The 12784-nt window shown below is 41.8% G+C and overlaps 1 protein-coding gene across 1 annotated transcript in view; it reads right to left on the bottom strand.

Moving 5' to 3' along the window:
- Positions 1 to 12784, bottom strand: part of LOC148136926 (polyunsaturated fatty acid 5-lipoxygenase-like) — a 75462-nt gene that overhangs the window by 56082 nt on the left and 6596 nt on the right. Inside the window, exons 3-5 of the mRNA XM_087982707.1 lie at positions 5220 to 5392; positions 3385 to 3469; positions 2471 to 2593 (exon numbers count right to left, since the gene is read on the bottom strand). Coding sequence (XP_087838833.1) covers positions 2471 to 2593; positions 3385 to 3469; positions 5220 to 5392 — 381 coding nt within the window. The remainder of the gene's footprint in view (positions 1 to 2470; positions 2594 to 3384; positions 3470 to 5219; positions 5393 to 12784) is intronic.

The raw sequence follows: 12784 nt of genomic DNA, 5'->3' as shown, positions 1-12784 counted from the left end.
AGACATGATTTCCCACGTACAAAGCCATGTTGACTATCCCGAATCAGTCCTTGCCTTTCCAAATACATGTACAGCCTGTCCCTCAGGATTCCCTCCAACAACCTGCCCACCACAGGCTCACTGGTCTATAGTTCCCTGGCTTGTCTTTACCGCCCTTCTTAAACAGTGGCACTGCGTTTGCCAACCTCCAGTCTTCCAGCACCTCACCTGTGACTATCGATGATACAAATATCTCAGCAAGAGGCCCAGCAATCACTTCTCTAGCTTCCCACAGAGTTCTCAGGTACACCTGATCAGGTCTTGGGGATTTATCCACCTTTAACCATTTCAAGATATCCAGCACTTCCTCCTCTGTAATCTGGACATTTTGCAAGATGTGACCATCTACTTCCCTACAGTCTATATCTTCCATATCCTTTTCCACAGTAAATACTGATGCAAAATATTCATTTAGTATCTCCTCCATTTTCTGTGGCTCCACTCAAAGGCCGCCTTGCTGATCTTTGAGGGGTCCTATTCTCTCCCTAGTTACCCTTTTGTCCTTAATATATTTGTAAAAACCCTTTGGATTCTCCTTAATTCTATTTGCCAAAGCTATCTCATGTACCATTTTGCCCTCCAGATTTCCCGCTTAAGTATATTCCTACTTCCTCTATACTCTTCTAAGGATTCACTCGGTCTATCCTGTCCTTACCTGACATATGCTTCCTTCTTTTTCTTAACCAAACCCTCAATTTCTTTAATCATCCAGCATTCCCTATACCTACCAGCCTTCCCTTTCACCCTAACAGGAACACACTTTCTCTAGATTCTTGTTATCTCATTTCTGAAGGCTTCCCATTTTCCAGCCATCCCTTTACCTGCGAACATCTGCCTCCAATCCGCTTTCAAAAGTTCTTGCCTAATACCGTCAAAATTGGCCTTCCTCCAATTTAGAAATTCAACTTTTAGATCTGGTCTATCCTTTTCCATCACTATTTTAAAACTAATATAATTATGGGCGCTGATCCCAAAGTACTCCCCCACTGACACCTCAGTCACCTACCCTGCCTTATTTCCCAAGAGTAAGTCAAGTTTGCACCTTCTCTCATAGGTACATCCACATACTGAATCAGAAAATTGTCTTGTACACACTTAAGAAATTCCTGTCCATCTAAACCTTTAACACTATGGTAGTCCCAGTCGATGTTTGGAAAGTTAAAATCCCCTACCATAACTACCCTATTATTCTTACAGATAGCTGAGATCTCCTTACAAGTTTGTTTCTCAATTTCCCTCCAACTGTTGGGGGCTCTATAATACAATCCAATAAGGTGATCATCCCTTTCTTATTTCTCAGTTTCACCCAAATAACTTCCCTGGATGTATTTCCGGGAATATCCTCCTCCAGCACAGCTGTAATGCTATCCCTTATCAAAAATGCCACTCCCCCTCCTCTCTTGCCTCCCTTTCTATCCTTCCTGTAGCACATGTATCCTGGAACATTAAGCTGCCAGTCCTGCCCATCCCTGAGCCATGTTTCTGTAATTGCTATGATATCCCAGTCTCATGTTCCTAGCCATGCCCTGACTTCATCTGCCTTCCCTGTTAGGCCCCTTGCATTGAAATAAATGCAGTTTAATTTATTAGTCCTACCTTGTCCCTGCCTGCCATGACTGTTTGACTCACTTCTGTTCTCAACTGTCCCAGACTCAGATTGATCTCTTTCCTCACTATCTCCCTGGGTCCCACACCCCACCTTACTAGTTTAAATCCTCCCAAGCAGTTCTAGCAAATTTCCCTGCCAGTACATTAGTCCCCTTCCAACTTAGGTGCAATCCGTCCTTCTTGTACAGGTCACTTCTACCCCAAAAGAGATTCCAATGATAAATGAGTAATTCACTTTCTGCCTTTCCCCTGCCTTCTCCTCAAAATCCTAAACATACTTCTTTGTTTAGATAATAATCCAATTCTCTTTGAAAGCGTGAACTGAGCTTGCCTCCACTATATACCCAGGCAGTGTATTCCTGGTCTTAAGGACACAATATGTGAGGAATCTTTTTGTCAAAGTGCTTTTGTTTCTTTTGCAAAATTACTTTAAATTTGTGCCCTCTCGCTGGTAATTTTTTTATGGATGGGAATAGTTTCTTTCTATCAACCCTATCCAGATCCCATCATGATTTTGACCATCTTGATCAAATCTCCTCTCAACCTTCTCTTATTCAAGGTAAACAATCCCAACTTCTCCAATCTATCCACGTCACCAAAGTTCCTTTTCCCCAGAACAATTCTCATGAATCTTTTCTGCAAACTTTCCAGATTCTTCAGATCTTTGCTGAAGTGCATTACCCATAACTAGACACAGTGCTCCAGCTGAGGCAACACCAACATTATATATCAGTGCAAATAACCTCTTTTGCACTTGTACTCCAGAGCCCTTCATCATTCCATGGTTCCTATGAAGCTTTTCATCCAGGAATGTAATACTTACCTCTCTGCCACAGAGATTTTAAAATCGAGTTCTTTCTCACAACTGAACCTCACATTCACAGGGAGCTCATCCACTGATCTAGCATCAATACACTTTGGCATTTTTGAGGGTAATTCCCTCCACCTAGAACACAAAAGGAGGAACCATTCAATTGTGAGGCAGAGACATGTCTGTGTAAACATCAAATTATTGAATTAGAACAGGAATTGTTTACATCAATGAAGATTAAAAATTCAATAGAAAAACATTTTGTTATTCCCAGGGAATTGAAATTAATGATTAGATTTTAAAATAGAATCAATATTGTCACCGTAACATAAAGTTGAGGCCCTCATTCAGTCCAATCATGATACCTACTTAAGATCCTGACCAGTTCTTATATTCCTTTCAATGTAATTTCACATTCTTTCCCAAACATTCTCCTTCAATATGACTCCAACACTGGAGGCCCAATGATCTGATGAGATTGAGACTTGCATTTGATTTGATTCAATCTGGAAGCAAGCTACTGCACAACTTTGTTTTAAATTTGCAGACATGATTTGCACATAGATTCTTTAATATATAGATGGACCTTAATGCAAGTAACATTTGCGCCACACAATTGCAAGGGAAAAATCTAACATTCTCCTCTTGACATTCAATAGACGTAAACAACAACAACAGCAAGTTCAGAAAACAGTCAGCAGGTCTGGCTGCACGTGTTAAACAGAATTAGCATTTTGAGTCCAGTATATCTCTTCCAGAAAAAAATCTGTTATGAAAAAGAGTCATATTGACTCAAAGCATTGACTGTTGCTTTCTCCACAGTTGCTGTCAGACCTGCTGACTTTCAGCAGCACTTTCCATTTTGTTTATTTCAGATTTCCAGCATCCACAGTATTTTGCTTTTATTTGAGATATTTGGCTATTACCGTAAGTGCAGCTGTTTCTCCTGCAGTTCAGCTTGGCGATAAGACTGGAGTCGGGGCATCGCACAATCATCTTGGAATCTCTTAGCTGTGAAGTTAGGTGCACATGTTATAAACAGAATATGATATCCAAGGGTGAATTATGACCTGATTGAGGAGTTTTTTATATGTACAGGATCATTGATCCATGGCAATGCATTCCACCTAGAAGTCAAATTCAGGGGTTTAGATTGTTTCTGGTAACAATGATGGAAGTTCATGACCAGTTCATGCTGAGGATAATGAAGGCATTTTGTGGTCAGGTGGTCAGCAGCAGAACTGGCTACGAGACTGTTTAGGAGCTACAAACAAGCATGCTGGGAATTTGGTCAAGCTAGTTGAAACTCTGACCTCAACTGAATTGCAGCCAGGATATGTTGCAACCTTCATTTAGCTGTAGTGAACAAATAAAGCATGTGTTGTGATGGTCTGTAGACATGCTGTCACCACTATTGCGTTATATGGAGTATGGAATGTGTGGTTTATGACTTGCTGTAAGTATTTGGGAGTTGTCTGCCAGTAAATTCCATTGGCTGGAATCGAAAGATGCGGTCGGGCTTTGCCCCTCCCCTCCACCCATTGCATAAGCACTGCCAACCCCCTCCCCAAACACTTCATATCAGCTCTGATGAAGAGTCATTTGGACTCAAATCCTTAGCTTGCTCTGTCTCCATGGATGCTGCTTGACCCACTGTGGTCACCAGCATTTTTTGTTTACAGCACAGAGGCCAGTAATTTGCTCCTTAACCAATCGTTGGCTGAGTACTATAGATCTTTCTGGAAAGGAGAATATTTTCGGATAAGTTAACAGAACAAAGACATTTTCCCGGGAGAAACCTTCATTTGAGAAGCCTATGCCCTGAAGTAATCTTCAGAGAGAAGACAAAGAACCATGTGGCAAGATCCACACAGAGAACAAAGTTGGCCACTTCACTCGAACCAGGGTAGTACTTGATTCAGGTCAAACTTATAAAGTTCAAGTAAAAGTTAAGGTTAAACGTGGATTCAGGTAAGGTAAAATGAAGTTAAATGAAGTGGGTTAAATTGAAGTTCAGATAATTGCAGATGTTGTATTGAATGCGTATTTTATACTAAGTATTGATACTTAAAGAGTTAAATAAAGATGGCTTGTTTAATTAAATCCTGAGTCAGTTCCCGGTCTTTTGTCTGTCACACAAGGGAAGAATACCTGGGTGAAAGGCTTGAGTACTTATTTGAATGATTCATCTGAGCAACACTCAGAATGTGAGAATCTAAGCTGAATCTAAGCATGGGATTAGAATGGGCTCAGATAAACTCCAATTTTGTTCGAGAAACTATGCTGAAGCAATTCGCTGGCACATCTATCTGAAGAGATGGACTTGTAGTCAAATTTGAAAAAACTTCATTTTCCTGTAAACATCAGGCACAGGAACTTCATGTGTCCACTTGCCCTAGGTGGAGAAACTATTCTGTTATGTGCTGGAAGTGGAAGATTCATCTTGAAAGGTCTGACTGATGTGGCGTGAAACCAAAACCATGTCAGAATGGTGTGAAAGATCCCATGGCACTATACCAAGGAAGAGCAGAAGAGTTTTCCCTGGCATCCTGCCAATATCTATTCCGCCACCAGAATCGACAAAAGGATGATTTTTGAGGAACTTCCTGCGTGTAAATTGCCTGCTAAATTTCCTACAGCATTACATTATACTTCACCAGTTCATTGTTGGTAAAATGCTTTGGAAGGGTTCTATGTGGATGCACATTATTTGTGGGTCAGCTTTGCTACCTGCCAACAGTGCCTGGCTATTCCGTCTTACCAGTTCCTTCCCGGAGGAATACGGTCTTGTCCACTAGCCACTTGTAGCAGGGGAAATGGAAGGTATTTCCCTTGGGGGTCTCCACTGTCACACAGCAGCAGAACCAGTAATCGTGAAAGATGAATGGAGTTACATGCAGTTCCACAAGATAAATGGTCCCAAGATCCTGTTTGCTTGCAATTGTGGAGTGACCCACCTAGAAGTAAATTGGTCCATAGGGATTAATTAGACTGCAATATGGAAAACATAAATTCAATTATGCAAGGTCAGGGAGATATTTACAAGTTTCCATTAGGCTGGAGGGTTCTGATTATGGGACTGCCATCCTATTGTGAGATTGGTTTCATATATAGGCGAGAGAAGTAGGGAGGATGGAGGCAAAACTCCTGTTTCTATTGACCCACAAGCAGTCCTACAGACCTCTTTCATGCAGCAGTCCTCACTTCCATTTACTTACCTTACTTTCTGAGGTCCAAGAAACCTGACTAACTGGGATTGGATGTTAAATGGAGATAAAGAATGACGACACTTGCCCCTGCAATTGCAGAAGATGTAATAGCTGCGTGTTTACTTCCTTCTCACTATCCAAGGCCCCACACACACCTCCCAGGTGAAGCAGCACCTTACCCGCACGTCACTTATTCTAGTCTACTGTATTTATTGCTCACAATGGGGGTCTCTTCTATATCGTAGAGAACTTTAATCACTCCTTTGTCTATCCAACTGTGTTTCTCTCTCTTTGTGCTCAATCTTTAACTATTGTTTATTCTCTCCCTCCTTCACCTCATCTTCTACATAAAAAAATCATTTTTTCTAGCTGCCATAGTTCTCAGGAAGGATCACTGTACCTGAAACATCAACACTGATTTCTCTCCACGGATGCTGCCAGAGCTGCTGAGATTTTCCAGTATTTTGGTTTTTGTTAAAGGATGGTGCAACTGCTGATGCAGCACTTGAATTGGAATGGAACTAATATACTGGCAGGGAGATTTGCTAGAGCTGCTTGGGAGGATTTAAACTAGTAAGGTGGGGGATTGGAACCCAGGGACAGAGTGAGGAAAGAGATCAATCTGAGAGTGGTACAGTTGGGGAAGCGAGTGAGTCAAACAGTCAGGGTGGGAAGGAACAAAACAGAGAACAAGGTAGGACTGATAAATTAAACTGCATTTACTTCAATGCAAGAGGCCTATCAGGGAAGGCAGGTGAACTCAGGGCATGAATAGGAACACGGGACTGGGATATCATAGCAATTACAGAGACGTGGCTCAGGAATGTACAGAACTGGCAGCTTAATGTTCCAGGATACAAATGCTGTAGGAATGATAGAAAAGGGGACAATTGAGGAGGGGGTGTGGCGTTTTTGATAAGGAAGAGTATTACTGCTGTACCTAGGGAGGATATTCCTGAGAATACATCCAGGGAAGTTATTTGGGTGGAACTGAGAAATAGGGATGATCACCTTACTGGGATTGTATTATAGACCTTCTAATAGGCAATGGAAAATTGAGAAACACATTTGTAAAAAGATTTCAGTTATCTGTAAGAATAGTAGGGTAGTTATGGTAGGGGATTTTAACTTTCCAAACATAGACTGGGACTGCCATAGCCTCAACAGTTTAGATGGAGAGGAATTTTTAAGTGTGTACAATAAAAGTTTCTGATTCAGTATGTGGATGTACCTGCTCGAGAAGGTGCAAAACCTGACCTACTCTTGGGAAATAAGGCAAGGCAGGTGACTGAGGTGCCAGTGAGGGAGCAATTTGGGACTAACTATCATTAGTGATTCTATTAACTTTAAAATAGTGATGGAAAAGGATAGATCGGATCTAAAGGTTGAAGTTCTAAATTGGAAGAAGGCTAATTTTGACAGTATTAGGCAAGAACTTTCAAAAGCTGATTGAGGGAAGATTGAGGGAAGTTGTTCACAGGAAAGGAACAACTGGAAAATTGGAAGCCTTCAAAAATGAGATAACGAGAGTCCAGAGACAATCTATTAAAGTGCGAGGAAAGGCTGGTAGGTATAGGGAATGCTGAATGTCTAGAGTCATAGAGGTTTTGTTTAAGAAGCAGAAGGAAGCCTAGGACAAGTATAGATAGGAGAGTTTGAGTGAATCCTTGGAAGAGTTTAAAAGCAGGAGGAATACTTAAGAGGGAAATCAGGAGGGCAAAAAGGGGACATGAGATAGCTTTGGCAATACAATTAAGGAGAATCCAAAGGTATTTTATAAATACATTGAGGACAAGAGGGTAACTAGGGAGACAATAGAGTCTCTCAAAGATCAGCAAGGCAGCCTATGTGCGGAGCTACAGGAGTTGGGGGAGAATATTTTGCATCAGTTTTTAATGTGGGAAAGGACATGGAAGGTATAGAATGTGGGGAAATAGATGGGGACATCTTGAAAAATGTCCATATTACAGAGGAGGAGGTGTTGGAACTATACACCAGTGAGCCTGACATCGGTGGTGGGCAGGTTGTTGGAGAAAATCCTGACGGACAGGATTTACATGCATTTGGAAAGGCAAGAACTAATTAGGGATAGTCAGCATGGCTTTGTTGCTTAGGAGGTCATGTCTTACAAACTTGATTGAGTTCTTTTGAAGAGGATTGATGAGGCCAGAGCAGTAGATGTGATCCAAATGGATTTCAGAAAGGCATTTGACAAGGTTCCTCATGGGAGACTGGTTAGCATGGGTAGGTCTCATGGAATACAGGGAGAACTAGCCATTTGGATACAGAACTGGCTCAAAGAAAAAAATACAGAGGGTGGTGGTGGAGGGTTGCTTTTCAGATTGAAGATCTGTGACCAGTGGTTTGCCATAAAGATCGATACTGGGTTCACTGCTTTTCATCATTTATATAAAAGAGAAAATGGATGTGAGCATAAGAGGTACAGTTACTAAGTTTGCAGATGACACCAAAATTGGAGGTGTAGTGGACAACGAAAAAGATTACCTCAGATTACAATGGGATCTTGATCAGATGGGCCAGTGGGCTGAGGAGTGGCAGCTGGACTTTAATTTTGATAAATGTTGAGGTGCTACATTTTGGAAAAGCAAATCAGAACAGGACATATACAATTAATGGAAAGGTTCTAGAGAGTGTTGCTGAACAAAGACTCATGGGAGTGCAGGCTCATAGTTCCTTGAAAGTAGAGTGGCAGGTAGATAGGATAGCAAAGAAGGCATTTGGTATGCTTTCCTTTATTGATCACAGTATTGAGTATAGGAGTGGGAGGTCATGTTGCGGCTGGACAGGACGTTGATTCGGCCACTTTTGGAATACTGTGTGCAGTTCTGGTCCCCTTCCTATTGGAGGGATGTTGTGAAACTTGTAAGGGTTCAGAAAAGATTTACAAGGATGTTTCCAGGGTTTGAGGATTTGAGCTAATAGTGAGAGGCTGAATAGGCTGGGGCTGTTTTCCCTGGAGCATCAGAGGCTGAGGGGTGACCTTATAGAGGTTTATAAAATGATGAGGGGCATGGATTGGATAAACAGACAAGGTCTTTTCCCTGGGGTGGGGGAGTCCTGAACTAGAGGGCATAGGTTCAGGGTGAGAGGGGAAAGATATAAAAGGGACTTAAGGGGCAACCTTTTCCTGCAGAGGGTGCTCTGTGTATGGAATGAGCTGCCAGAGGAAGTGGTGGAGGCTGGTACAATTACAGCATTGAAAAGGCATCTGGATGGATATATAAATAGGAAGGTTTTAGAGAGATATGGGCCAATTGCTGGCGAATGGGACTACATTAGGTTAGGATATCTGGTCTACATGGATGAGTTGGACTGAAGGATCTGTTTCCGTGTTGTATGTCTCTATGACTCTATGAGAGATAAAACCCTTGTCTAACAATAACCAGGGAAGGGGAGAGTGGAATCCTTACTGGGTGAAAGATATATCAGGGAGCTTTTTGCCACCATCCCTCCTTTAGATTGGGTTCTAAAGGGCCTAACTGATCTACTGTTGTTAAAGAAAACTACTTTACTCGAATAGGAGGTGGCTTTTCTCTTAACCAAGATGTAGTTTTTTTACATGGGAGCAATCGGTATGAAATACATTGGTGTGCTAGATATTGTTAGTAAGATAGTTTCTTAACTCTCTTTTTCTGATGGACATTGTTGCCTTAGGCTTATGAATTGACTTGATAATCACTTTAATTTAGATTTTCTTTTCTTTATTCATTAATGAGATGTGGGTGGTGCTGTCTGCCAGCATTTATTGCCCATCCCCAGTTACTCTTTAACTTAGAATTCCTAACATTCTTTGTGTTGCAACCTATTTTTTAACTTAGTCCCATGATTTCCTTCGCTCCAGCAGTATCTCATATGCCCATCAACATTGGCGGTAATGTCCACTGTGAGCTGTGAGTGTTCCACTAGCTTTTCTGGCCTGTAACTATCCTTTGCCCAAAAGGAATTTCCAATACAGGTATACTCACAGAGCCTTCAATGTCTATTTACTCGGCGGTTGAGGCTCAACTGGAAACTGTTCCAACAGTTTAACAGAGCCGAATACAATCTGGAATTGCCGATGTGAGTCGTTTCTAGCTTCTAGTTCACATTTGATTCAGTCTCTATTTTACCAGATCTGAAAGAACTTTTTTCCATTGATTGGAGATTCTGTCATGTTGAATTTGGCCTTCAATGCAAGAGATTTCAACTTCAGGAACAGAGTTGTGTTGTTGCAGTTATACAAGGAATTGGTGAGGCCACACCTAGAATATTGTTGCAGTTTTGGCCTTTGTTTCTAAGGAAGGATGCTCTTGCTTTCAAGGGAGTGCAGTGAAGGTTTACCAGGTTGATTCCGGGGATGGTGGGACTGATGTCGGAGGAGAGATTGATTACGTCATGATATTATTCGCTGGAGTTCAGATAAATAAGGAGGGATCTCACAGAAACATAAAATTCTAACAGGGCCAGACAGGTTAGATGAAGGGAGGATGTTCCTGATGGTGGGTGCATCCAGAACCAGGGTCACAGTCTGAGGATTTAGGGTAGACCATTTAGGATGAAGATGAGGAGACATTTCTTCATCCAAAGAGTGGTAAGCCTGTGGAATTCATTACCACAGGTAGTAATTGATGCCAAAACCTTGAGTGCATTCAAGAGATAGCTAGATATAGTGAATTGGATCAAAGGTTATGGGGAGAAAGCAGGATTAGGCTCTTGAGTTGGACAATCAGCCATGATAGTGATGAATGGCAGAGGAGGCTCTAAGGGCCGAATGACCTCAACCTGTTCCTATCTTCTGTGCATCTATGTTTCTGTGTTTACTGTAGGGTTGTCAAATATTCAGTTTTCCCAGTTTGCACAAGCCCCCTTCTTATCACTGTGCCTGAATAGCTCTTTAGAGCTGAGAGGAATCTGCATTGCTAATCATCATGTTGTATAATCACTTTGCTCCTTTTAGGTTGGGATTGTAGAGGGTGATCACCACACAGTTGTTTTTGACAAAATCTCAGTTTCACATTGAGAATACCCTCCATTGTGTTGTGTGGCGCTATCACTAGCTTCAAACGGATCTAGCAACTCAATACTGGGTATATATCAGCAGCAGCAGAATTGTACTCCAACACAATCTGCAACCAGTAATCTCATGGCCTGACAAAAATCCCACTCTATCATTATCATTCAACCTGGGGATTAACCCTTTTGTTTAACCCTCAGTACATTTATGGTAAAATTTTGTTGTTTAGTTTTAGGGTCATCAAGTGAGCTTTGTGAAGCAGTCATCAGATTTTGATTTCTTCTAATGTGTTTCCACATCCATAAACCATCAAATTATGCACTGAATATCCAGGAAGATCTCAATTGCCTTAATTAATATTTTTCTAGAGCCATGGATATTCCAAATAGCATGTGCAACCATCTGTGTCCTCTAGTATTCAGTTTCTGCTGTTTTCAACCTGCATCTAGGGCACTGAAGATGTTTGACCTTGAAAGTGTGGCAAACTTTCTTGTGGCACGACGTGCATTCTTTTTCTTTCTGTGATGTTCCCTGCAGTATTTACATTATACCCATTCTCTGTGATTGTTCTGCCCTTAGGGCCTGAAATGCTTATCAATGTAACACAAGGCCTGGTTTGTTATGTAACCACAATGCTTCTGCACAGCAGGAACAGTGAGAGCGAGGATCAGGGGGCTGCTGGGAAGGTAAATTTATCTCTAAAAGGATTTACTTTGAGAGTCAGCCACCTTGGGATGGCTGAGTAAGGTAATATACTTGGGTGGTTGTTTTAGGCAGTGTCTTCGACCCATCCTCCTCCACTAACCAAAAAAACTTGTTCTGTGCACTGGATTGGTACGGCTACTAATTCTTTTTTAATACTATATTTGGGAATTCATAACAGTGGGAATGGATGTTAGGGCAGTTGAATGGTCCTCCTGTAGAATGTGGGAGGGGAGCTGGAGTTGAAGCTGAATGAACTTCAGAACATTGGGAAGCTGAGGGGGGAAATTGAGAGGAGTTACAGGTAGGTGGTGGGAACCTGAATTTGTAGCTCCAGCATTTGGGAGGTTGAGAGTAGTGAGGTCAGAAATAAAGCTTCAAGGTCACAAGCATGTAGAGACAGGCAGGAATGTGGTTTGAAGTGTGCCTATTTCAATGCCAGGAGTATCCAGGATAGAGTGGGTGAACCTACAGCATAGGTTGGCACCTGGGAATTTGATGTTGTGGCCATTTTGGAGACATAGATAGAGCAGAATGATTGTTGGCAGAAAGGATGTTTGATGAGGACTCGTCAATTGAGGTAGTATGGGCTGAGGTTAGAAACAGGAAAGGAGGTCACCCTGTTGGGAGTTTTGTATAGGCCTCCTAAAAGTTCCAGATATGTAGCGGAAAGGGTTGCAAATGTCATTCTGGATAGGAGTGAAAGTAACAGGGTAGTTGTTATGGGGGACTTTAACTTTCCAAATATTGATTTGAAACGCAAGAGTTCGAGTACTTCAGATAGGTCAGTTTTTGTCCAATGTGTGCAGGAGGGTTTCCTGACACAGAATGTAGATAGGCCAACAAGAGGCAAGGCTTCATTAGATTTGGTACTGGGTAATGAACCAGGCCAGGCGTTGGAAGTAGGTGAGCACTTTGGTGATAGTGACCACAATTCGGTTACGTTTACTTCAGCGATGGTAAGGGATAGGTATATACCTCAAGGCAAGATTTATAGCCGGGGGAAAGTAAATTATGATGTGATTAGGCAAGATTTAGGATGCATAGGATGGGGAAGGAAACTGCAGGGGATGGGCATAATTGAAATGTGGAGCTTGTTCAAGGAACAGCTATTGCATGTCCTTGATAAGAATGTACCTGTCAGGCAGGGAGGAAATGGTCAAGCGAGGGAACCGTGGTTTACAAAATAAGTTGAATCTCTTGACAAGAGGAAGAAGGAGGCTTATGTAAAGATGAGACGTGAAAGCTCCGTTAGAGTGCTTGAGAATTACCAGTTAGCCAGGAAAAACCTAAAGAGAGAGCTAAGGAGAGCCAGGAGGGGACATAAGAAGTCTTTGGCAGATAGGATCAAGGAAAATCCTAAAGCTTTCTATAGGTATGACAAGAATAAAAGAATGACGA

This window comes from Chiloscyllium plagiosum, unplaced genomic scaffold (genome assembly GCF_037043375.1).
Source record: "Chiloscyllium plagiosum isolate Xiang-an unplaced genomic scaffold, Cpla_swu_hap1 HiC_scaffold_44, whole genome shotgun sequence".
Lineage (NCBI taxonomy): Eukaryota > Metazoa > Chordata > Chondrichthyes > Orectolobiformes > Hemiscylliidae > Chiloscyllium > Chiloscyllium plagiosum.
The sequence above is the reverse complement of the archived record's forward strand: the minus strand, read 5'-3'. Positions and strand labels throughout refer to the sequence as shown.